The sequence below is a fragment of the Halichoerus grypus genome, chromosome 3 (genome assembly GCF_964656455.1).
Source record: "Halichoerus grypus chromosome 3, mHalGry1.hap1.1, whole genome shotgun sequence".
In the NCBI taxonomy this organism is placed as follows: Eukaryota; Metazoa; Chordata; class Mammalia; order Carnivora; family Phocidae; genus Halichoerus; species Halichoerus grypus.
Window position 1 is genome coordinate 109,319,176 of NC_135714.1, and position 27,537 is coordinate 109,346,712.

At 36.2% G+C, this 27,537-nt stretch overlaps 1 protein-coding gene across 11 annotated transcripts in view; it reads left to right on the forward strand.

The window, feature by feature from the left end:
• The window catches only part of LARP1B (La ribonucleoprotein 1B), a 127,800-nt gene that overhangs the window by 90,927 nt on the left and 9,336 nt on the right, over positions 1 to 27,537 (forward strand). For 10 of the 11 annotated variants that reach the window (XR_013446453.1, XM_078069215.1, XM_078069216.1 and 7 more), the window contains 3 exons: positions 564 to 687; positions 14,137 to 14,348; positions 14,798 to 14,901. Coding sequence is in view for 10 of the 11 variants with exons in the window: in XM_078069215.1 (XP_077925341.1) it covers positions 564 to 687; positions 14,137 to 14,348; positions 14,798 to 14,901 (440 nt within the window). In the remaining variant the exon portion in view is untranslated. Of the gene's footprint in view, positions 1 to 563; positions 688 to 14,136; positions 14,349 to 14,797; positions 14,902 to 27,537 lie in introns of those variants that run through there. The other variant, XM_078069221.1, reaches the window with a different exon arrangement.

The window sequence follows — 27,537 nt, forward strand, 5'->3', positions numbered from 1 at the left end:
ACTTTATTATTTTCTAATAAATGGTTGCTTATTCCAAGCTTCTCATCTTTGCTTGCATTACCTGATTTGGAATGCTTTTCTCTTTCTCTAAATTTCTCATTCTTGTCCCATCTCTTCTGTGATGCCTCCCTGATGATCTCAATTCTTATACCAAATACTACAATTTTTCATATGCTGCCTAATACTATTAATTTTTATGTGTACCTTTCTTTTTTTCCAACTAACTTGTAAATTCCTTAAGAGTAGGGAACATACCTTATTAGATTACTTTGTAACCTCTATAATACCCTAGTGGACTTGTGTGTAAATGCTCAACAAATAAGGAATGATTAGAATGTATGCTCTTATAATGTATTTTAATTATATAATATTCATAAGATTTTGGGGTTCTCTGTGCCTCTTTTAGATTCTGAACATTAATTGTTAATAAGTATAATGCTAGATTATTAGGAAATTTTTTATTCTGTTGTAGTTAAACTCATTTTTTGAGATTGGTAACAATTATTGTTTGCTGGTCACTCTACTAGCCAGTTTAGTAATTAGATTCCTCCATTCTACTTCAGCAAGAAGTTGAGAACTTTAAGAAGCTAAATCTCATTAGTAAAGAGCAGTTTGAAAACCTAACACCTGAACTTCCTTTTGAGCCAAACCAAGAAGTTCCTGTAACACCTTCACAGTCCAGGCAAGGTATGTAAATCTGCTTTTCTGTGTAATACTTTCTGAATAGTACAGTTCTAAATTGTTTTAAAAGTTTTCTTCTTTTCTATCTGTGGAAAACATTTAGGTATCTGGTAAAAGACTAGAATTTTAAAACTCCACTTTTATTTGTCCTTTGGTGAACTTCAAAACATTTTAGAGACTTGAAAGTACAGACTGTAAATTTGGTAAGTCAGCCTTATAGTATAATCCCACCTTACTCTTGGTGACTAGGCAGGTAATCACAAAGGTGATCTAGGAGTCATCTGTTGTAACACCAGATCATGCTCAAACCCAGATGCTTACTGAAAAGCAAGTAGAATTGGTTGGTTCTTTATGTGTCTCATTTGATTTAGAGGTTGCTGGGAATGTTTCTCTTTTTGAAATAAAGAAAATTTTTCGCTGACTTGCTGATTCCTTAAAATATACCATTAACATCATTCTTTTGTCCTAAGGCCTTAGCTAGTGTGAACATATAAATATATTTGGGAGATACATAAATTGAATCAGACATTTTCAGTCAAGTGTAAGGGATTTTGTTATAGTTTTTATGAAGGCAGGTTAAAGAAAAACTTTTAATTTGGAAAGCTTCAAGCATATGCCAAAATAAAACAAATTGTATAATGTAATGAAACCCCCATGTACCCATTTGCTACTTAATTTCATAGCCAATTTTATTTCATCTCAGCTCCACTCATGGTCTTTACTCCCACTGGATAATTTTGAAGCAGACTTCTAATAATTATTATTAATATTTTTTCATTCCTACGTATTTTTGTATGTGTCTTTAAAAAGAACTCTTTTATTTTTTTTAAAGATTTTTTATTTATTTTTTGACAGAGAGAGACACAGCGAGAGAGGGAACACAAGCAGGGGGAGTGGGAGAGGGAGAAGCAGGCTTCCCGCCGAGCAGGGAGCCTGATGCGGGGCTCGATCCCAGGACCCTGGGATCATGACGTGAGCCGAAGGCAGATGCTTAACAACTGAGCCACCCAGGTGCCCCTAAAAAGAACTCTTTTAAACACATAAATAACATATACCATTATCACATCTAAAATTAATACTAATTCCTTAATATCAAATATCTAATTAGTGCTCACATTTCTTCAGTTATCATTTAAAAAAAATTGGGATCCATGTAAGTTTGAACATTTCAAGGTTGATTTGTCTCGTTTAATCTATAGGTTCAAAGTAATTCTTTTCCTTGCAATTTGTTGTTGAAGGAACTAGATTGTTGTTCTGTAGAATGTCTCACATTTTGGATTTTGCTGATTGCATCTCCATGGTTTCATTCAACCTGTTCTCTGGTCCTGAATTTTCTGTAACTGTTATTTTGATACAGAGGCTTGATCAGATTGAGGCTTAAATTTTTGCGAGAATATGTCATAGGTAATTATTGAATATTTTTACCAGGAGGCACATAATGCTCAATTGTCTCTCTCGGTGTGGCCTTAATAGCCATTGATAATTGCTTGGAGCTTTTATGTCACAAGGGGCTGCAAAATGGTGATTATTCTGTTTTTATCATTGCTTCTTAAATTTAGTAGATAGAATACTTCATAAAGAAAAATCCCCCTAATTGATTATTTGTTTATCCTTAGATAGAGTTCTTACAGGAAAGAGAGTAAGTGCTCAATTTTTTCTCTTTGTTCGCTAGTTTTCAAAGTAATGAGCTGGTTCGCTAACATCTTTCATTGATCACCAATGAGGTTTAGTTTTTTTGTTCATTTTAAATTATTATGGTTTCATAAATGCATTAGATGTGTTTTACTCTGTTGTAGTTAATTTTTTAAAAGATTTTATTTGAGAGAGAGGGAGAGAGCATGAGGGGAGGCCAGTGGGGAGGAACAGAGGGAGAGAGAGAAGCAGACTCCCCACTGAGCAGGGAGCCAACATGGGGCTTGATCCCAGGACCCTGAGATCATGACCTGAGCTGAAGGCAGACGCTTAACCGATTGAGCCACCCAGGTGCCCCTATTGTAGTTATTCTTATTGATATACTTTTGCTGCTCGTCAGTTTATTGGCTTTTAGCTCCAAGTCCACCTTTCATTGCTTTCTTCTGTGATAATGGAGTTAGATTGTTAACTGTTTTGTTTGCCAACGGGAATGATGATAAGTTTTGTCAGTACTTGAATTGGTGCTGAGTTGGTATTGTTTCTAGGCTTTTTTGATTATAAACTCATGTTGATATTTTCTGTTCAACTTTACGATTAAAGGTTTTAATTTTAATTTGTTTGATTTTGTATGTGTACTGCTTTTTACTTACATGAAAAAAAATCTTTTGTTCCTAACCACAGTAGCAGGATTATTTACTTGTTTATCCTTTGATAATAGTTTTAGGATTTAATATTAATAATACTAAATAATACTATTACTATGAATACTGAAAGGTACTTCTTTTAAATCTCTTTAAACTTTTATTTTTTTATTTTTTAAAAAAATTTTTACTCAGCCACTATAAACTTTTACTTTTTAAAAATATTTTATTTATTTATTTGAGAGAGAGAGTGAGCAAGAGAACACAAGCTTGGGGGAGGGGCAGAGAGAGAATAAGAAGCAGGCTCCCTTCTGAGTAGGACATTGGGATCATGACCTGAGCCAGAGGCAGACACCTAACTGACTGAGCCACCCAGGTGCACCTAAGTCTTTTCATTCACTTGGGTAAATACATAGGAGTGGGATTGCTTGGTCTTGTGGTAAGTGTATGTTTAAAAAACTGCCTGTTTTCCAAAGTTGCTATGTCATTTTTCATTCCCACCAGCAAAGCATGATGGTTCCAGTTGCTCCATACCTCACCAGCACTTGGTCCTGTTAGTTTAAAAAAAAATTGCCATTCTAATAGATACGTAGTAGTATCTCATTGTGACTAAAAGTGTTGAGTATCTTTTTGTGTGCTAATTTGACATCAGTATATCTGGTGAAGTATCTGCTCAAATCTTTTGATATATATTTTTTATTGAGTTGTTTTCTTCTTTTTTAATTTTTATTTTTTTAAGATTTTATTTATTTATTTGACAGAGACACAGTGAGAGAGGGGACACAAGCAGGGGGAGTGGGAGAGGGAGAAGCAGGCTTCCCGTGGAGCAGGGAGCCGGATGTGGGGCTCGATCCCAGGACCCTGGGACCAGGACCTGAGCCAAAGGCAGATGCTTAATGACTGAGCGACCCAGGCGCCCTTGATTACTGTTTGCATGATATATAGTATATTTTTTCCCCATTCTTTTACTTTAACCTACCTATTTAGTTTGTTATAGATAGCATATAGTTGGGTCATCTTTTTAAAAAAACTCTTTTATTTGAGTATAGTTGACACACAGGTTACATTGGTTTCAGATGTACAACATAGTGATTCAGTATCTCTGCATCATGCCATGCTTACCACAGGTGTAGCTACCATCTGTCACCATACAGTGCTGTTACAGTATCATTGACCATATTCCCTATGGTGTACCTTTTATTCCCGTGACTTACTCTATAACTGGAAGCCTGTATCTCCTGCTTCCCTTCCCTCATTTTTTCTTCACCCAATTTTCCCATCCTCCCAGCCCCCACCCCTCTGGCAATAGTCAGTTTGTTTTCTGTGTTTATAGGTCTGATTCTTTTGTTTGTTTGTTTGTTTATTCATTTGTTTTTTACATTCCACATATAAGTGAAATAATATGGTATTTGTCTTTCTCTGACTTATTTCACTTAGCATAATATCCTCTAGTTCTTCCTACATTGTCACAAATGGCAAGATCTCATCCCTTTTTATGGCCAAGTAATACTCCATTGTGTGTGGTATATATACCACATCTTCTCCTTCCATTCATCTATGTGTGGACACTTAGTTTGCTTCCATATCTTGGCTGTTGTATATAATGCTGCAGTAAAACAAGGAGGGTGTGCATATATCTTTTCAAATTAGGTTATATCCCTACACATAATGAATTCTTTTTCTCTAGCTACTCTCAAGAATTTTTATTTGTCTTAAATTTTCAGCACCTAAGGGTTGATGTGTCTGGGCATGGGTTTATTTGGGTTTGTCCTTTATGAGGTTCTCTCAGTTTCTTAAATCTGTAATTTATGCCTTTAGCCAAACTTGAGAAGTTTTTTGCTATTGTTTTTTCAAAAATTTTTAGCTCTGCACTCTTTCATCTCTTCTAGACTTTTGTTGTTGTCTTATAGATTCCTGAGACTTGATTAATTTTTTCCAATTGTTTTTTTCTCTGTTCAGATTGGATAAATGCTGTTGATTCTGGCTACTTTTTTAAAAATTTAAATTCAGTTAATTAGCATATAATGCATTATTTGTTTCCGGGATACAGGTCTGTGATTCATCAGTCTTGTATAATACCCAGTGCTCATTATAACACATACCCTCCCCGAATGTCCAGCACCCAATTATCCCATCCCTCTACCCATCTCCCCTCCAGCAACCCTCAGTTTGTTTCCTGTGATTTAGAGTCACTTATGGTTTGTCTCCCTCTCTGGTTTTGTCTTGTTTCATTTTTTCTTCTTTTCCCCTATGATTCTCTGCCTTGTTTCTTAAATTCCACATATGAGTGAGATCATATGATACTTGTCTTTCTCTGATTGACTTATTTTGCATAGCATAATACCCTCTAGTTCCATCCACGTCACTGCAAATGGCAAGATTTCATTTTTTATGGCTGCGTAATATTCCAGTGTGTGTGTGTATGTGTGTGTGTGTGTGTGTGTGTGTGTATACACACCACATCTTTATCCATTCATGGGTCGTTGAACATCTGGGCTCTTCCCATAGTTTGGCTATTGTGGACATTGCTGCTATAAACATTGGGGTGCAGGTGCCCCTTCAGATCACTACGTTTGTGTCTTTCAGGTAAATACCCAGTAGTGCAATTGCTCGGTTAGAGGGTAGTTCTATTTTCAACTTTTTGAGGAACCTCTATACTGTTTTCCAGAGTGACTGCACCAGCTTGCATTCCCATTCTGGCTACTTTTAATATTTTCTCTCTATCCCTTGTTGTGAGCAATTTAATTATGATTGTCTTGGTATAATTTTCTTCATGTTCCCGGGCGCCTGGGTGGCTTAGTCATTAAGCATCTGCCTTCGGCTTAGGTCATGATCCCGGGGTCCTGGGATCAAGCCCTGCGTCAGGCTCCCTGCTCCACGGGAAGCCTGCTTCTCCCTCTCCCACTCCCCCTGCTTGTGTTCCCTCTCTTGCTATGTCTCTCTCTGTCAAATAAATAAATGAACTCTTAAAAAAAAAAAAATTCATGTTCTTATATTTGAGGCTTTTGAGTTTTTGGATCTTTTAATAAAATTTGGAAAAATTTCAGCCATTATTTTAAATTAACATTTTATACTTTATTGTATTATTATTATTATCTTAATATTTTATTCATTTATTTGAGAGAGAGCTTGATGAGAGAGCACACACAGAGGGAGAAGCAGTCTCCCCACTGAGCAGGGAGCCCAGTGAGGGGTTCGATCCCAGGACCCTGGGATCATGACCCGAGCTGAAGGCAGACACTTAACCGACTGAGCCACCTAGGAACCCCAACATTTTACATTTTACAAACTTATTTTTTCTGTACTTCTTTTGTTTCCTTTTCAATTACAAGACCTCAATTACATGTATGTTAGGCTACTTGAAGTTGTTCCATATCTCACTAATGCTCTTTTTTTTCCCCCCAGTTTCTTTTCTCTCTGTTTCGTTTGGATTATTTCTACTCCTATATCTTCAAGTTCATCAGTCTTTTCTTCTGCCATGTCTAATATATTTTTATACCCATTCAGTGCATTTTTAATCTCAGCTTTTATGTTTTTCTTCTCTAGAAGTTTAGTTATTATCTTTATCTCTTTTTGATATGTTTATACTTTCCTCTACCTTATTGAATACATGGAATATAGTTGTAATGACTTCTTTTGTAAGCAAAGTATAAATCCAGTATTTGGATTTATATCTAACTGCTCTCATACAGTGGACAGTACATGATGAGTCAAAACTGGCCTACCATGGTCTAATCTGGCCACACCTTTATTTACATGTAGTCTGTGGCTGTGTTACAATGGCAGGGTTGAGTAGTTTCAATAGGGACTTTATAACTTGAAAAGCCAAAAATATATACTGTCTTGCATTTATAGAAAACATTTGCTTGGGGCGCCTGGGTGGCTCAGTCGTTAAGCGTCTGCCTTCGGCTCAGGTCATGATCCCAGGATCCTGGGATTGGGTCCCGCATCGGGCTCCCTGCTCGGTGGGAAGCCTGCTTCTCCCTCTCCCACCCTCCCTGCTTGTGTTCCTGCTCTTGCTATCTCTCTCTCTGTGTCAAAGAAATATGTAAAATCTTTAAAAACAGAAAGAAAGAAAAAACATTGCTTAGTCCTGCTTCAAAGGCATTTTATTTTTAAAAGAAACTAAATTTGCTAGTCCTCATGTAGCATGTTTTATTATCAGTCTTCATTGAACACCAACAGCATAATATTAAGTTTTGGTTTTATAAAGGCATTCCTATCTATAAAGACAATGAAGACTAGGGACAAGGTTCATATGGTTCAGGTATGCAGCTGTTCCAAGATTTGATTTGGCAGTCATAAAATTTGGGAAATCTTAAGTAGAAGAATAGTTAGCATACCCCTTAGTCCCTTGGTTCTTTTTTTTTTTTTTTTAAGATTTTATTTATTTATTTGACAGAGAGAGAGAGACAGTGAGAGAGGGGACACAAGCAGGGGGAGTGGGAGAGGGAGAAGCAGGCTTCCCGCAGAGCAGGGAGCCCGATGCGGGGCTCGATCCCAGCACCCTGGGATCATGACCTGAGCTGAAGGCAGACACTTAACGACTGAGCCACCCAGGTGCCCCAGTCCATTGGTTCTTAAACTTTAGCAAGTATCACATTCACCTGGAAGGCTTGTTAAAACAAATTATAGGACTCCATACCCAGAGTTTTTGATTTAGTAAATGGAGGTGGGACCTGAGCATATACACTTCTAACAAGTTCCCATGTCATGCTGATGATGCTGGTTGGAACTACACTTTGAAAATCAGTACTTTAGCCTAGTTCTCTGAAATATCAGTCTTCTCTGATAAACCTGTAGCAGAAACTGTATGATATACAGTGACAGTTGAGGTTCCCTGAAGAGTAGATGGCTTGGTCTTTTGTCTTGTTTTTTTTTTTTTTTTTTTTTTTTTCAAAGATTTATTTATTTATTTATTTGAGAGAGCGAGAATGAGAGAGCACATGAGAGGGGGGAGGGTCAGAGGGAGAAGCAGACACCCTGCTGAGCAGGGAGCCCGATGCGGGACTCGATCCCGGGACTCCAGGATCATGACCTGAGCCGAAGGCAGTCGCTTAACCAACTGAGCCACCCAGGCGCCCCTGTCTTGTTTTTTTATAGCTTTTTTTGAGGTATGGTTTACATACCATAAAACTAACCCATTTGTGTATTGTTTCATGAGTTTCAGTGACTTTATATAGTTATACAGTAGCACCAGAATTCAGTTTTAGAACAATTTATCATGCTAGAGAGTTCCCTCATGATCATTTACAGTCACTCTCAACACTCAACTGCAGTCTCTGAGGTTACCAGTGATCTGCTTTTTGTCTGTATATTTTTGCACTTCCTAGAAATTTCATATAAATGGAACCGTATGATGCGTTTTCATTTGTCTGGCTTTTTTCAACTAAAATATTTGAGATAAATCCATGCTGTTGCTTATATCGGTGCTTTGCTTCTTTTTATTGCTAAGTAGTATTCTATAGTGTGGACTACTACATTTTGTTTATCCATTTGACAGTTGATATTTTTATTTTTTCCAGTTATTGTTATTATGAAAAATGCTATTTTGAACATTCTTGTACAAGGGATGCCCCATCATTTTGATTAAGAAGGTATAACATCCAAATGATATTCATATAGCATCCTAGGCTTATAGTTAATTAAAAAACAACTTTAATATATTCTTGTTCCCTAATTACTTATATTTCTAGTAAGAAAATTTTTATATCTACTATAAATATTTTATGTACTTGCAGTTATCTTGGTTTTTTTGATAATTTTCTCTCAAAATATTGTAAATTGGTATAGACGTGCTGTAAAAATTTTGTAAAATGTTTCCTTTGAGATAACACTCTATAGGTCCTAGTCTTCACAAAATTGACATATCTGCTTTTATTGGTGGGTAAAATTTACACGTAAGTAAATCTGGAATAAAATAAATATAAAACTGAAATTTAATTTTTAATATGGAAATGTTCAGATAAAATCAAAAGTAGAGAGACTGTTTAATGAACCCTATGTAATTATCTTACCTAATTTCAACAGTTGTTAATAGTTTGACATTCTTTTTTCATCTGTACCTTGTTCCCCATATGTTCTGGTATTTCATGTTGAATCTCATTTCACTCAAATAAATATCATTTCTTCTGCAAGTACTTCATTGTATATCACAATGTGCAGTTTATGTTTGGTTTTCCCTGATGTTTGGTATATATCTTTTTCAAGTTGGTTGTGTGAATCAGGAACAAAGAAACATGCATTCCATTTGATCATTAGGACAGTTAAGTTACTCTTAATCTGTAAGCATTCATCTTCTCTTATTTTTCCATCCCAATGACTCATTGAAGAAACTGGTTAATTTGTCATAATATTTATGATCCAGATTTACCTGTTTGTATCTTCCTTTCAATCAGTATGTCCCTTTATCTCCTCTATTCCCTATGAACTAGTATTTAGATGTAGAAGATTTAGTATATTCAGGATTTTTATTTCTCTGGTAGCAAGACTGTTTCTTAGAAGGAGCTGTTTACTTCCAATTATATCATACAGTGTCTTTTAGGCTCTCTTTTTTTTTCTTTAAAAATTTTATTTATTTATTTGACAGAGAGAGAGACAGCGAGAGAGGGAACACAAGCAGGGGGAGTGGGAGAGGGAGAAGCAGGCTTCCCGCGGAGCAGGGAGCCCGATTTGGGCCTCGATCCCAGGACCCTGGGACCAAGACCCATTAAGCCGAAGACGCTTAACGACTGAGCCACCCAGGCGCCCTCTTTTAGGCTCTTTTTTGCTGCTGCTATGATTGATCATTGGATTTAAATGTTATTGGCCTGATCCATTCATCATAAAGTTTCCCTTCAACTTTTTTTTTCCTAAAGACTTTTTTTTAGAACAGTTCTAGGGTCACAGAAAAATTAAGCATAAGATACAGAGAGTTCCCATTTTCTCCCTGCCCTGAGCTTACATGATCATCACCCATCTGGTGAAGGATGCTGCTTCCTCATAGCAATAACCCACATCAGAGTGGTACATTTGTTACAATTGATGAACCTACACCAACACATCATTATTACCCAAAGTCCATAGTTTACATTAGGGTTCACTCTTGGTGTTGTACGTTCTTTGGGTTTTGACAAATGTATAATGACATGTATCCATGACTATAGTATCATACAAAGTAAAAATCCTGTGTGTTTCACCTATTCACATTTCCCCCACCATACCTCCAACCCTTGGCAACCAATGATCTTTCTACTGTTTCATAGCTTTCCTTTCCCAGAATATTGAATAGTTGGAATCCTACAGTGTGTAGCCTTTTCACATTGGTTTCTCTCACTTAGTGATATGCATTTGAAGTTCATCCATGTCTTTTCATGGCTTGATAGCTCATGTTTTTAACACTGCATAATATTCCATTGTTTGGATATACCATAATTTGTCCATTCACCCACTGAAGGACATCTTCATTGGTCCCAAGTTTTGGCAGTTATGAATAAAGCTACCTAAACATCCATGTGCAAGTTTTTGTGTGGACATAAGTTTTTAGCTCCTTTGAATACATACCAAAGAGGCTGATTCCTAGATCATACGGTAAGAGTATATTTAGTTTTATACAAAACTGCCAAACTGACTTCCAAAGTGACTGTATCATTTTGCATTCCCACCACTAATGAATAAGAGATCTTGTTGCTCCATATCCTCGCCACCATTTGGTGTTGCCAGTGTTCTGGATTTTGGCCATGCTCACAGGTATGTAGTGGTATTTGACTTTCATTTATATTTCCCTGATAACATGTGATGTGGAAAATCTTTGCCTATGATTATTTGCCATATATATCACTTCTTCAGTGTATCTGTTGAGATTTTTTAGTTGGTTTGTTTGTTTTCTTATTGTTGAATTTTAAGAGTTCTATATATATTTTGGATAATAGTCCTTTATCAGATGTGTCTTTTGCAAGTATTTTTAGTCTGTGACTTATCCTGTTTTCTTGACAGTGTCATTTGTGTATCAGATTTTTTTTTTTTTTTTCATTTTAGTGAAGTCCAGTTTATCAGTTATTCCTTTCAGGGATCGTGTCTTTGATGTTGAATCTCCCTTCAACATTTTACTAAATGGTTTTAAGAGTCATTGATGAATATATTCCCTAGATTCTCTGTTTCATTAGAGTTGCAAAATAGTCTTCTTTTTTTTAGTCATCTTCTAATTCTATCATCCCTTCTGTGTTTCTTAATTAGAATTCTATAAAGAAGGTTTTTTTTTTTTTTTAAAGATTTTATTTATTTATTTGACAGAGAGAGACACAGCGAGAAAGGGAACACAAGCAGGGGGAGTGGGAGAGGGAGAAGCAGGCTTCCTGCCGAGCAGGGAGTCCAACGTGGGGCTCGATCCCAGGACCCCAAGATCATGACCTGAGCCGAAGGCAGATGCTTAATGACTGAGCCACCCAGGTGCCCCAAGAAGGATATTCTTTTATCTACTCTTCTGTTACCCTGAAATTCAATTTTTCCAGGAAAGGAAGGTTAAATGCTTGTTTCTTTCTATTCAGTTTATCAGTTTTTAGAACAATGAGTTTTGTGCCCTAGCAACCTACAAATGTGATTGAGTTTTAAGGTACCATTATGAATTCATAGAACTTACTTATTTAACATGTTTAATCAATTTCAGTCATTATTTTTAGTGGTCAGAGTACTTCATTTTTGACTGGTGGGGTCCACTGAAGTTTGCTGCTGTATCCTCATGACCTATTCTAGCTTTTTTTTTCTTTTTTCTTTTTTAACTTCATTGCTTTCTGACTCAAGATTTCCCAGGTTCATATTATACTTTGTGCTCCAGACTTCATTTCTTTTAGAGGACCAGATCAGTGGGAAATGGAATTTGGAAACTATAATCTGGATGTGAGGAAGCTTACTGTTATTGTTCCCAGATCTTTAAATATTTCTTTTACAGAGGTGCTGAATTTAACATATTTTTCAGTGTATGATCATAGTTTTATCCTTGTGATTGCATAACTTTTTGGTCCAATGAAAATCTGTATTAACAGAATTCAGTCATCAGTCATTTGGTGTGTGTATGTTTTTTTATTAATGCTGTTGTAGGCAGTGGTATACAAATAGAAGATTGTGGCCCTTGCTTTCAGGGAACCACTGGGACTTGTTCTTAGCATCTAATGGGATAATATATAAGAAAATAAATTTTAATTTAATAAATGAAACAGTAAATGGAGAAAATGCAAAGGTGGCACAGAAAAGAATTGATTAATTTTATTGGCAGAAGATGTTCAAGGAATGCTTCAAATTCCCAGGGAAAGTAAAATCTATGCTGGGTATTAAAGGAAGGATATGAGTTCAATTGGGTGTAAAAAGATAAGGGAAAGGGACTTTCAGAGAGAGGAAAAAGCACATTTTTAAAGATATCAAGCAAGAGAACAGGATCAAGTAGGTTACTATCTGGGGCACCAAAACTGAAGTGGTGAAAGACAATAGATGAGTCAAAATCAGTAAAGTCTTAGTATGCCATGATAAAGAGACTAGACTTCTTCCGGAGGCAAAAGGAAAACACTGACGGATTTTAAGTAGATGCATGAAATCACCTAATTTGCTCCTCAGAAAACCTTCTGATAACAGATTGGGAAGGGAAAGGGGAAGTTAGGGAAGTTACGTAGTAGAATAGGTAAGTTCACTTTATTAAAAAAAAATTTTTATTGTTATGTTAATCACCATACATTACATCATTAGTTTTTGATGCAGCATTCCATGATTCATTGTTTGCATATAACACCCAGTGCTCCATGCAGAACGTGCCCTCTTTAATACCCACCACCAGGCTAACCTATCCCCCCACCTCCTCCCCTCTAGAACCCTCAGTTTGTTTTTCAGAGTCCATAGTCTCTCATGGTTCGTCTCCCCCTCCGATTTCCCCGCCTTCATTCTTTCCCTCCTGCTATCTTCTTCTTTTTTTTTTTTTCTTAACATATATTGCATTATTTGTTTCAGAGGTACAGATCTGTGGTAAGTTCACTTTTGAGTTTACAACCTTGTGTTTAGAATAGTGCTTGGCATATAGTAGGCACTCAATAATATTTATTGAATGATGAACAAAAAGTTATTATATGAATCAAAAGAAATTGATAAGTCTGAAGAAAAACCATAGAAACAGAACCTACATTCTGCTTGCTTACTTATTAGTATCTTATTACCAAGATATTTTCACAAACTAATTAATTAATAAGCAAAACAACCCAATAGAAATATAGGCAGGATATGAATGGTAAGCTCATGATAGGGGAAATCTGAATGATTACTATACATATGAAAATAAGCTCAACTTCACTAGTAACCAAGGAAATACAAATACCATTTAAATCCCATGAGGTAGAAAAATATTTAAACGTCTAAACAAAACCCAGTCTTAACCAGGGTATCAAATTGCTGAGACTTTTTCATGCTACTGGTGGGAGTATAAATTGGTGAAACCATTCATTATAGAAATCACCTTGGCAATCAGTAATCAGTAAGTCAGAAGATACATGTGTCATTTTAGTCAACATTTCCATTTCAGATATCAACCCTAGAGACATGCTCATACCTGTACAGAGAGACATGTTTAACAATGTTCACTGCAGCTTCTTTGCTTCTATCAAAAATTTAGAAATAACATAAATGTGTATCTTCAGGAGAATGGATAAATTTTAATATATTTGTATAACAGCATAATCTTCTGCAGTAAAAATGAATAAATCAAAGCTATATGAGTAGAATTTGAATAATCAAGTCTCAAAATATGACTGTAAAAGCTTGCAAAATGATACATGTAGTATGATGTCACTCATGTAAAGTTAATTATGCAAAATAATGTTATTATAAATATAAAAATACATAGATATTACATAGATATTACATAGATAAAAATACCAAATTTGAAAGCCTGGTTGTCTCTGAGGAGGAAAAGTGAAATGGGGTTGGGGAAGGTTATATAGTGGGCTTCAGCCTATTTTTCTTTTAAAAAAAGTCAAACAGATATAACAAAATTAAAATTTAGTAAAGTAGGTGATGTACAGACAAGTGTTTATTTTTTATTCTTACATATTAAATGTTTCTAATGAAAAAATCTTTTGAGAGTAGAAAATTTCAGAATTACCTTTGCTCTCAAGTAAAATACTTTCTTAGCATCTAAATACATTTAGCTAGTTTTTTTGTTTTGCAGATTTGAGTGATGAATTAGCCCAGAAGCTGTTTGATGTTTCAGAAATATCTTCAGCAACAATGGCCCATTCATTGCCCACAGCAGTTCCAGAATCTCCTAGAATTTATCCTGCAAGGACACCTAAAACACCCCGAACACCCAGGTTACAAGATCCAAACAAAACACCAAGATTTTATCCTGTTGTTAAAGAACCAAAAGCTATTGATGTAAAGGTACACAAAACAAGCGGGAATATAAAGCGTGCATTTTATATCCTTTAACATTACAAAATGAGACTTTTTAGTTTCTATCATTTTTTTTAAATATATATTTTAGATTGTAAGAATTCGCTTAAAAATGGTATTTTACCATAGTGATGTTTTCTCAGGTTAAGGAATAACTTCTTTACAATTTGTAGTGTAATTAATGTCGATCAGAGGGTATAATGAAGAATCACACTAAGTTGTATTTCCTTTAATCCTTGTGTTGAAACCTAGCAAAGGACCTTCTTTGTTAAGTTTTGTAACTTGTGAGATACTGAGTTTTGTGACTTCATGTGATTTCATAATGTATCATCCACAGTATGAAAATGTTTGAGCTAGTTTCCAGTCAGAGGGTTTTAATTTACTTGTGAAGTTCACACTACTGAAGTAATTGCAATGTTTGACTTCTTTTTCTTTAGAGTCCAAGAAAGAGAAAAACAAGACATAGTACAAATCCCCCTCTAGAGTGTCATGTTGGTTGGGTAATGGATTCCAGAGATCACGGGCCAAGAACATCTGTCAGGTACTATATTTGTCAAACATGGCGTGGTTTTTGATTTTAAGTTGAAAACAGTTACTAATTAGGCATTTTTAAATATTTTTAAATATTAAAAATTTATATGTTAGCAAAGTATGGAACAATGAAAATAGTTTTTGAAAAGAAGCCAAAGGAAAAGAAATAAGTGGGACAATTTTCCAACAAGTACATTAAGGAATACTTGAGTAGGACAATCTTTTTTCCACTTAAACTAGTTTCCACAAATGTGTACTCTTAGATAAAAACTATATAAGTTTATGAAAGATTCCAGATTCTCCGTGGCATTAATTCTTAGTGAATTAATGTGCTAAACAATCCACTCAAACTATATAAAGAATATGGAAATAAAACATTGTTATTTTGAAATTTTTCCTTTTGGGGAAAATAACTTAGATTAGCTGACTGTTAGTAGTAAGTGGTTTTTCTTTTAGCTTTAATTTTTTTTTAAAAAGACTATTATTTACCTCAAAAGAGATGATAGAGCAAACATTTGATAATGCCAGTTGTGCAATATAATATGGTATGTTTTGGGGCGCCTGGGTGGCTCAGTTGTTAAGCGTCTACCTTCGGCTCAGGTCATGATCCCAGGGTCCTGAGATTGAGCCCCACATCAGGCTCCCTGCTCCGTGGGAGGCCTGCTTCTCTCTCTCCCACTCCCCCTGCTTGTGTTACCTCTCTCGCTGTATCTCTCTCTGTCAAATAAATAAATAAATAAATAAATCTTAAAAAAAAAAATATGGTATGTTTTGTCCTGTACAGTGGATGCAGAGGTGATTTGCTGCTAATTGCTTTGTATTCCTTGTAAACACATTTTGTGTTTGTGTAGATATTTTCAGAATAATTATCTGACCAACTTTCTAAATGAAAACTTAGCTTTAGGAAAAAGTGTTCTTTGATTGGTTACTAGAAGGGAAGGATTAGATAGTTTCAGTCAAAGAAAAGCTAGTGAGTTTATCATGATCTGAAAATCTCCTCCTCTGTCTTTCCAGTGATGTTTATTTGGTACTTTTACGTTTTGTTCTCATTAATACAGTGTCCTTAAAAGATAAAATGTGTATATGTTTTTTGCATGCCTATTGTATACTTATGGTTATTGTGTTCTAAGTGATTTTGAGAGTTTATTTTCCAGGATTTTTTTTTAAAAGATTTTTATTTATTAGAGAGAGAGAAAGAACGAACAAGGGGACGGACAGAGGGAGAAGCAGGCTTCCTACTGAGCAGAGAGCCTGACAACGCAGGGCTCGATCCCAGGCTTGGGATCATGACCTGAACTGAAGACAGACACTTAACCGACTGAGCCACCCAGGCACCCCTCCAGGATATTTTTTTTTATCAGAGCAGTATATTTAGAGATCAACAAATAATGGTGAAAGATGTTTTAGTCAATAACATTTAGTTTAGTTAGAACATTTAATGGAACGTTTAGTTAGGAATATGTTCCTTACAATTCATTTTTTATTATGTTATATCTTTTGTTATTAATAATTCATCTATATAGTGATTTATTCATTCCCAGGCACCACTCCACCTTCTCCCACAAGTAAAATGTATCAGGAAAGCAGGGGCTTAACATTGTGTTGGGCGCATTCCTAGGCACTGAGTAAGCAGCAGAGAACAAGATAATTACAGTCCCTGCCTTTCTGGAACTTAATTCAGGGGTGACAGACAAGTATTTATAATAATGACTAAATTTTTTTAATTGATCTATTTTTTAGAGTAGTTTTAGGTTCACAGGAAATATTGAGTGGAAGGTACTGAGAGTTCCCTTATACTCCCTGCATTCCTTGCCTTCCACACCACAGCCTCACCCACTATCAACATTCATATGTTTAGATCATCTACATTAATGTACTTATGGATATCGTTGGATTTAAATCTACCATTTTATATTCTACTTTTCTCATCTCATCTTTGGTTTTTTCCCTTCCATCTTTTGGATCAGTTGAGTTTTTATAATAATTCTATTTTATCTCTACCATTGGCTTCTCAGTTATATCTCTTATTTTTTATTGGTCTTCTACTGTTCATAATACATATTTCAACTTAGTCTACTTTCAAATAATATTATACCACTACATGTATAGCATAAGAATATTGATATCGTAAAGTTCCATTTCCTCCCATCTTCTGTGCTATGCTTTGTTATTACTTTTCTTTAGATAGTTATCTTTTAAAGACATGAGAAATTTTTACCTGCCTCCTTAGCGCAGTAGGCAGCGCGTCAGTCTCATAAAGACATGAGAAATTTTTATTTTATTTATTTATTTAGATTTTATTTATTTGAGAGAGAGAGAGTGCATGGGGGGGTGAGAAGGGAGGGGCAGACTCCCTGCTGAGCAGGGAGCCAGATGATCAGACATCCCTGGGGCTCAATCCCAGGACCCTGAGACCATGACCTGAGCTGAAAGCAGACACTTAACTGATGAACCACCCAGGCGCCCCAATGTGAGAAATTTTTAAAACATTTGCTCTCATTTTTACCATTTCTAATGCTCTTCCTTCTTTTTTTTTTAATTAAAAGATTTTATTTATTTATTTGACAGAGAGACACAGTGAGAGAGGGAACACAAGCAGGGGGAGTGGGAGAGGGAGAAGCAGGCTCCCTGCTAAGCAGGGAGCCCGATGTGGGGCTTCATCCCAGGACCCTGGGATCATGACCTGAGCCGAAGACTTAATGCTTAACGACTGAGCCACCCAGGCATTCCAGTGCTCTTCATTTTCTTAAACATTTCTTGTTGTACAGGTCTATTAGCAGTGGATTCTGTCAACTTTTGTTTATCAGGAGAAGTTTGTTTTTTTCTATTTTGAAAGATATTGAGTATAAAATTCTTTGATGGATCTAGGTATGGATACGGTTATATGTGTATATATGTGTGTGACACACAAGGTGTTTATCCAAGTCATTGGATTTATTGTTTGTTGTCTTTTATTCAGTTAGGAAAATTTTCATCTCTTATCTCTTCAAGTATTTTTTGCCTGTGTTCTTGTTGTTTGTTCCCCCTTCTTCTGGGAATCCAATTACATGTACATTAGACCATTTGTTAATATCTCACAGCTCTTAGATGATCTGATCTTTTTTTCTACTTTTTCTCTTTGTAATTCATGTTGGATAATTTTGATTGAGCCATGTTCAAATTTACTTTCTTCAGCTGTGTCCAGTCTCCTGATAAGTTCATCACAGGAATTTTTCATTTCTGATATTGTGCTTCATATATTTTGTATTACCACTTGACTTCTTAATAATAGTTCTCCTTTTCCTACTGAAATTCTGTATCATGCATGTTGTTCTCCTTTCCACGAGTTCCTTCAACATATTATCTAATCATAGTTATTTTAAAGTCCCCTGTGTGATCATACCAATAGGTGGGTCATCTGCTGTAAATCTCCTTGTTTTTTTTGCATTATCTTTTGATTAAAATTTTAATTTTCTTGTCTTTTTCTGTCTCATAAATTTTGATTGAATTCTAGATTCTTGCTTTTAGACTTATTTTATGCCTCTAATAGCTCCAAATCTCAAACTGAGTAAACCCTGATCTCTTTCCATTATATTTGTTCCTAATCTGCAGAATGTTGCTCAAATAAATCCTAGGCTGATTGATAAGAATATAGATTCATATACTCCAGTTATACTTAAATCCCCAGTACAGTATTATAATTTTATTTTCTCCTATGATTTTTTAATAACATTTTCTTTTCCCCAGCTTATTTTATTATAAGAGTATAGTATATAATATGTGTAGCATACAAAGTATGTGTTAATTTTGTATGTTATCGGCAAGGCTTCTGGTCAACAGTAGGCTATTAGTAGTTAAGTTTTTAGGGAGTTAAAAGTTACATGTGGATTTTTGACTGTGTAGGGTGTCAGCACCCCTAACTCCTGCATTGTTCAACGGTTAATTGTATAAACATATATGTAACTAATAACAGGCCCTCAAGATCTATGAAGCAAAAATTGGGGCACCTGGGTGGCTTAGTCAGTTGAGCATCCAACTCTTAATTTCAGCTCAGCTCATGATCTCAGGGTTGTGGAATCTAGCCCCGTGTCAGGCTCCACGCTTAGCAGGGAGTCTGCTTGAGATTCTCTCCCTCTGCCCTTCCCCACTGCTCTCTCTCAAATAAATAAATCTTTTTAAAAAAGATATATGAAGCAAAAACTGAAAAAATTGGAGGGAGAAATAAACAGTTCTACAAGAATAGTTGGAAATTTCAATACACTACTTTCAATAATGCATAGACCAACTTGACATAAGATGAGTAACAAAATAGAGGACTTGAACAACATAATAAACCAATTAGATCTAACAGATATATATATAGAATATTCTACCCAACAACAGCACAGAATACACATTCTTAAGTACACACAGGACATTCTCCACAATAGACCATGTGTTGGGCCAAAACAAAAACTTCAATACATTTTAAATGAGACACCATATAAGGTATCTTCTCTGCCTGCAATATAATGAAGTTAGTAGAAATCTGTAATAGAAGTAAAACTGGAAAAATCACAAATATGTGGCAATTAAACAACACACTTTTAACCCATGAGTCAAAGATGAAATCATAAAGGAAATTAGAAAATACTTAGAGATATATGAAAGTGAAAACATAGCATACCAAATCTTAATGGAATGGAAGGAGAGCAGTGCTCAGAGGGAAATTTATAGCTATAAATGCCTACATTTAAAAAGAAAAGAGATCACAAATCAGTAACCTAACATATTTTAAGAAACTTGAAAATGAAGAGCAAAATAAACCCAAAGCTAGCAGAAGGGAGGAAGGAAATGTTGAAAATGAGAGCAAAAATAAACAATAAAGAGAAGAGAAAAACAAAGAAAATCAGTAAAAACAAATGTTGGTTCTTTGAGAAGATCAACAAAACTAACAAAGTTTCTTTAGACTGCCAGGGAAAAAAGAGAAGATGCAAATAACTAAAATCAGAAATGGAAATGGAAACATAACTAACCAACCTTACAGAGATAAGAGGATTCAGAGAGAATAGTATGAACAATTATACATCAACAGATTAGATAACCTGTAAGAAATGCACCAATTCCTCAAAACATACAAATTAAACTGATTCAAGAAGAAATAGAAAATCTCAACCCATACATAAGAGTAAAGAGATCAAATCATTAATCAAAAATCCCCCAACAAAGAAAATTCCAGCCCAACTGGCTTCACTTGAAGTAAATTCTACCAGATATCTAAAGAAGAATTAACACTAATCCCTTTCAGACTCCAAAAAATTGAAGAGAAGGGAATGCTTACTCTGTGAGGCCTGCATTACCCTGATACCAAAACCAGATAAAGACATCACAAGAAAATAAAATAATATACCAGTGTCCCTTATGAATAGAGATGCAGAAGTTCTCAACAAAATATTAGCAAATGAAATCCAGCAGTTGTCAGGGGCACCTGGCTGGCTCAGGTGACTCTTAACCTGAGGGTTGTGAGTTCAAGCCCCATGTTGAGCATGGAGCCTACTTAAAAAAAAAATAAATAAATAAATAGGTTTTTAAAAAATCCAGCAGTATATTGAAAATATTATTCACCATGGCCAAGTGGAACTTATCCCAGTAATGCAAGGGTGGTACAACATAAGAAAATCAGTGTAATACATCATATTAATAGAACTAAGGAAATGACTGGGGCGCCTGGGTGGCTCAGTTGGTTAAGCAGCCAGCTCTTGATCTGGGCTCAGGTCATGATCTCAGGGTCCTGGGATCAAGCCTCACATCAAGCTCCAAGCTCAGTTGGGGGTCTGCTTAAGGATTCTCTCTCTCCCTGTCCCCCTGCCCCTGCTTGCACACACACACTCTCTCTAAAATAAATAAATAACATTTTTTGAGAAAGAATTAAGGAAATGACTACATGATCATCTCAGCTGACACAGAAAAGACATTTGACAAAATCCAACATCTTTTTATGATTAAAAAGTGTTTGAAAACTAAGAATAGAGGAAAAATCCCTCAACATGGGAAAAAGTATTTATGAGAAACCCACAGCTAACATCATACTCAATGGTGAAAGACTGAAATCTGTCTTCCTAAGATCAGAAACAAGACAAGGATACTTGCTTTCACTGTTGGTATTCAATGTTGTACTGAAAGTTCTAGCCAGAGCTAGTAGAGAAGGAAAGGAAAGACATCAAATTAAAAAGGAAGGGGTAAGGGGCGCCTGGGTGGCTCAGATGGTTAAGCATCTGCCTTCGGCTCAGGTCATGATATCTAGGGATCAAGCCCCATGTCAGGCTCCCAGCTCAGCGGGGAGTCTGCTTCTGCCTCTCCCCCTGCTTGTGCTCTCTCTCTCTCTCTCAAATGAATTAAAAAAAAAAAAAATCTTAAAAGGAAGGGGTAAGACTATCTCCAGTCACAGATAATGTGACCCCATATATAGAAAATCCCAGAGGATCAACGAGAAAGATACTAAAGCTAATAAACTAATTTGGCAAAGTTGCAGGGTACAAAACACAAATCAGTTGTGTTTCTATATGCCAGCATTGAACAATTTGAAAAGGAAATTAAGAAAGCAATTCTGTTTACATTAGCGCCTAAAAGAGGTGAAAGTTTTGTATGCTGAAAACTACAAAACACTGCTGAAAAAATTACAGCAGACCTAAATAAATGGAAAGACATTTCATGTTTGTGAATAGGAAGACTTAACATTGTTAAGACATCAGTGCTATCTAAAGTGATCTATAAATTCAACAACATCCTTATCAGAATTCCAACAGCCTTTTTCTTTTTTTTTTCTTCCAAATTTTTATTTAAATTCCAGTTAGCTAACATACAGTGTAATTTTACTTTCAGGTGTAGGATTTGGTGATTCATCACTTACATACAGCACCTAGTGCTCATCACGAGAGGCTTCCTTAATACCCATTACCCATTTAACCCATACCCCTACCGGCCTCCCCTCCAGTAACCCTCAAATTGTTTTCTATAGTTAAGAGTCTGTTTTATGGTTTGCTTCTCTCTTTATTCCCCCTGTGTTCGTCTGTTTTGTTTCTTAAATTCCACACCTGAGTGAAAACATATGGTGTTTGTCTTACTGACTTATTTTGCTTAGTTAGCATAATACTCTCTACCTCCGTCCATATTGTTGCAAATGGCAAGATTTCATTCTTTTTTATAGTTGAGTAATATTCCATTGTGTGTATGTATATATATATATATATACCACATGATCTTTATCCATCAATCAGTGGACATTTCGGCTTTTTCCATAATTTTGCTATTATTGATACTGCTCCTATAAACATTGGGGTACATGTGCCCCTTCAAATCAGTATTTTTGTATCTTTTGGGTAAATTCCTAGTAGTGCAATTGCTGGGTCAGAGGGTGGTTCTCTATTGTAACTTTTTGAGGAACCTCCATAGTGTTTTCCAGAGTGGCTGCACCAGTTTGCATTCCCACCAGCAGTGTAAGAAGGTTTCCCTTTCTCCGTATCCTTGCCAACATCTGTTGTTTCCTATGTTGTTATTTTAGCCATTCTGACAGGTGTGAGGTGGTATCTCATTGTGGTTTTGATTTGTATTTCTCTGATGATGAGGAGTGATGTGTCTATTAGCCATATGGATGTTTTCTTTGGAAAAAATGTCTGTTTATGTTTTCTGCCCAGTTGTTAACTGGATTATTTGTTTTTGGGTGTTGAGTTCAATAAGTTCTTTATAGATTTTGGATACTAACCCATTATCTGATATGTCATTTGCAAATATCTTCTCTAAAACTCCAAAGGTTGTCTTTTAGTTTTATTGATTGTTTCCTTCACTGTGCAGAAGCCTTTTATCTTGATGAAGTCCCAGTAGTTCATTTTTGCTTTTGTTTCCCTTGCCTCTGGTGACATGTCCAGTAAGAAGTTGCTATGGCCTATGTCAAAGAGGTTACTCCCTGTGTTCTCCTCTAGGATTTTGATGGTTTCCTGTCTCATATTTAGGTCTCTCATTCATTTTGAATTTATTTTTGTGTATAAGAAAGTGGTCCAGTACCATTCCTTTGCATGTGGCTGTCCAGTTTTCCCACCACCATTTGTTGAAGAGACTGTCTTTTTTCCATTGGATGTTCTTTCATTTTTTGGTCAAAGATTAGTTTACCATGTTGTTGTGGGTTCATTTCTGGGTTTTCTATTCTGTTCCATTAATCTATGTGTGTGACAACCATTTTCACAGAAATGGAAAACCTTACTCTCAAATTCATATGAAATTGCAAGGAGTCCTGAGAAGCCAAAACAGTCTTACAGAGGAAGAATAAAATTGGAGGACTAACACTTCCTGACTTTGAAAGTTACTACAAAGCTACAGTATTAAACTAAAGCACCTGGGTGGCTCAGGTTAAGTGGCTGCCTTTGGCTCGGGTTGTGATCCCAGGGTCCTGGGATGGAGCCCCACATCGGGCTCCTTGCTCAGCGGGGAGCCTGCTTCTCCCTCTGCCTGTCGCTCCCCTTGCTTGTGCTTGCTCTCTCACCCCTGCCCCCTGTCAAATAAATTAAAAAAATCTTAAAAATAAAAAAAGGTAATTGTAAACAAAAAAGAAAAAAATAAAACAACAACAACAACAAAACCCAAAAAATATTATGGTCCTGGCGTAAAGACAAACAAGTGGACCAATAGAATAGAATAGAGACCCTAGATATAAACCCTCATATGTCTGGTCAGTTTATTTTCAAAAAAGGGTGCTAGAACTGTTCAGTAGAGAAAAGGCCCATTTTCAACAAATGGTACTGGGAAAACTGAATATCCAACATGGAAAAGGATGGATAAGAATGGATCCAGACCGTATACCCTGTACAAAAAAATTAACTCAAAATTGATCAAAGACCTAAACTTAAGAGTTAAAACTATAAAATTGTTAGAAGACAGCATAAGGGAAAATCTTCATCACCCTGGATTTGACATTGGTTTCTTCAGTATGACACCAAAAGCACAGGTAACAAAAGGAAAAAATAAATCATACTTCATCATAATTAAGAACTTTTATGTATCAAAAGCTAGTATCAGAGTCAAAAGACAATCTACTCAATAGGAGAAAATATTTGCAAATCAAATATCTGATAAGGAATTAATATTTAGAATATATAAAGAACTTCAAAAACTTGATAACTAAAAAAAACCCCAATTCAGAAACAGGCAAAGGATTTGAATAGACATTTCTTTAAAGAAGATATACAAATGGCCAATAAGCCCTTGAAAAGATGTTCAACATCATTAGTCATTAGAGAAATGCAAATCAAAAACCACAGTGAGATACCTCTTCACAGCTACTAGGATGGTAATATAAATAATATATGTTGAAGTCTTAACCCCCAGTGTGATTATATTTGGAGCTAGTACAGCCTTTAAGGAGACCCATTAAAGTTCAATGAAGTCATAAAGATGGGCCCTATTTTAATAGGACTGGTGTCTTTATAAGAAGAGGAAGAGACACGAGGGATGTCTTTCTGTATATATGTAGAGGAAAAGCCATGTGAAGATATATTGAGAAGGTGGCTCTCTGTAAGCCAGGAAAAGAAGCCTCACCAGAAACCAGTGCTGTTGGCACTTTGATCTTGGACTTTGTAGGAGTGCTGTCAATTCTGACTCCATCTTTTGCCTTCCATCTTGTTCCTGTCTGCACAATGACCTTCCACAGGGCTACATGTTCCAGGCCTGTTGGAGGATACTGTGTGCTCTAGCTGGAATGAGGGAAGGTGTATAGATTGTGCCACTTTAGACAACTAGTAGAGATCCCTCTGGCACAGAGATGGCGCTACTTTAGATAATTACCCTTTGACCTCACCACAATGATCCCCCTGCTCTGTAGATTCTGTAGATTAAGGTCTGGACTTTGTGGAAAATAGCTGCATAGTGCTGAGATCATCCATCCACCCCATCCCCCTGGCAGTAAGTTGCCCTAAATAAAAAACTAAATAGTATGGAGTAGCTTGCTTTGTGTTTTGGTCTCAAAGTGCCTTCTCAGTCCAGAGGATAGTTTACTGTCCCTCCTCCACCTTCTAATAGACTTCTGGCCTCCAGAACTGTGAAGAACATAAATTTCTGTTGTTTAAGCCACCCAATCTGTGGTATCTTGTTATGGCAGCCTGAGCTGTCTAATGTGTATAATTTTTTTAAAAATTGAAAATATGGGGCACCTGGGTGGCTCAGTTGGTCAAGCACCCGACTCTTGATTTCAGGTCAGGTCTTGATTTCAGGTCAGGAGTTTAAGCCCCACATTGGGCTCCATGCCCAGCATAGAGCCTACTTAAATACATACATACATACATATATACCTGAAAATAAATGTTTGTGAGGATGTGGAGAAATTGGAACCCTTGAGCATTGTTTGTGGAAATATAAAATGCCACAGCCACTGGAAAACAGTTTGTCATTTTCTCAAAAGGTTAAAACATACAATTACCATATGTTCCAGCTATTCCACTCCTAGGTATATATCCAGAAGAATTGAAAACAGGGAGTTGAACAAACATTTTTATGTCCATGTTTATAGAAGTATTATTCATAACAGCCAAAAGACGAAACCACCCATGTCCATTAACAGATTACTGCATAAACAATATGGTATATACATATAATGGAATATTATTCAGCCATATAAAAGAATGAAAGTTTAATTTATGCAGCAACAACATAGACAGACCTTGGAAACATGCTTAGTGAAATAAGTCAGACTCAGAAGGGTAAATATAGTATGATCCCACTTGTATGTGAGGTACCTGAATAGTCACATTGAAAGAGACAAAGTAGAATAGAGATTATGGGGAGCTGAAGGGAGGAGGAAAGGGCTAATTATTGTTTAATAGAGTTTTTGTTAGGGATGATAAAGAAGTTTTAGGTATAGATAGTGGTGATGGTTATATAACATTGTGAGTATTTAATGCTGATGAATAGTAAGCATGCTTAAGAATGATTAAAATTAAATATCATGTATATTTTACCATACACGCAGACGTGCATACACAAACTCCTAAAAAAAATCACCACTGATTTCATTAGAAAAGTCTTTAAGTATTAGTGGAAACTATCAGGCTCATGGCGACAAATACAAGGTTTCAAAAATTCTGATATTTGCATGAAAGCTCCGTTTTCCTTGACATTACAGATTCATTTTGTTCATTTTCAGGGAAATGTCTGACACAAAATGAAGTCTGAATAACCATAATTTGTTTGTTGTTTTCTAATTAAAAATGGTGTTCCATGAAAAAATCAACTAGGTCAGCTCACAACTTTATCACACAAGTGCTTTGGCTTAAGACAACTCTCGGGGCGCCTGGGTGGCTCAGTCGGTTGAGCGTCTGCCTTCGGCTTGCGTCATGATCCCAGGGTCCTGGGATCGAGCCGGTCAAGTTCCCTGCTCGGTGGGGCCTGCTTCTCCCTCTCCCTCTGCTGCTCCCTCTGCTTGTGCACTCTTTCTCTCTCAGATAAATAAAATAAAATAAAACAAAATAAAACAAAATAAAATAGACAACTGTCTCAGTTCGAGCTGCTCTAACACATATTCCATGGACTGGGTAGCTTAAATAACAAGTTTATTTCTCACAGTTCCGGGATGAAGGTGCCAACAGATCTGGTATCTGGTGAGGGCCTGCTTTGCAGATGGCTATCTTCTTGTATCCTCACATGGCAAATAGCAGAAACGAAAGCAAGCTATCCCATGTTTCTTTTTATAAGGGCACTTACCCCATTCATCAGAACTCTACCCTCATGACTCATTTACCACCTAATACCATCATATTAGGGGCTAGGAATTCAAGAAACATTCAGTCAATAAAAATAGCCATTGTACTTTGATAATGCTGCAAAAGTGCTTTATGCTTTCATCTCATTTTTTTTTAAAGATTTAATTTATTTATTAGAGAGAGAGTGGAAGGTGGTGGTGGGTAGGGGAGAGCAAAGGGAATGGGACAAGCGGACTCTGAGCTGAGCATGGAGCCTGACTTGGGGCTCGATCCCAGGACCCCGAGACCATAACCCAAGCTGAAACCGAGAGTTGGACGCTTAACCAGCTGAGCCACCTAGGCGCCCCCCATTTTTTTCTAATTATGATTAAAAAACACATAAAAAATTTACCATTTTAACCATTTTTAAGTGTACAGTTCAGGAGTGTTAAGTATATTCACATTGTTGTGAAACATTTCCAGAACTTGCTCATTTTGCAGAACTAAAGCTTTTGTTCCATTTTGTCACACACAATAAGACAGGTACTCAAGGCTTGAGATTTCATGAAGTTAATTTTTTTTGCTCCATCAAGGACATCTTAAGTTGAAACTGGCATTTTTAAAATCTTGCACGTGCACTGCAGTGAATAATACAACCACTAGTATGTAAAGTTTGGTGCCACTGCCTCAGTTGTCGTCAGCGGTTTTATACACCATTGCTTTAGTACTATCAGTACAAAGGTGAACACAGTGAAAAGAGCAAGTAATACCTTAGTGTTTTTGCGAAAATGGTCTCGAGTTGCAAACTTTCTGAAGAGTTCTTGGGAACCCCTCCAAGCATCCGCAGACCACACACTGAAAACCACTGATTTAGATCAGTGTCTTAGGAAGATCACTTTGAAAAACAAAAACAAAACGAAACACAAGAAGTTCACTTTGGTGGTAGGGTAGAGGAGGGAGACTGG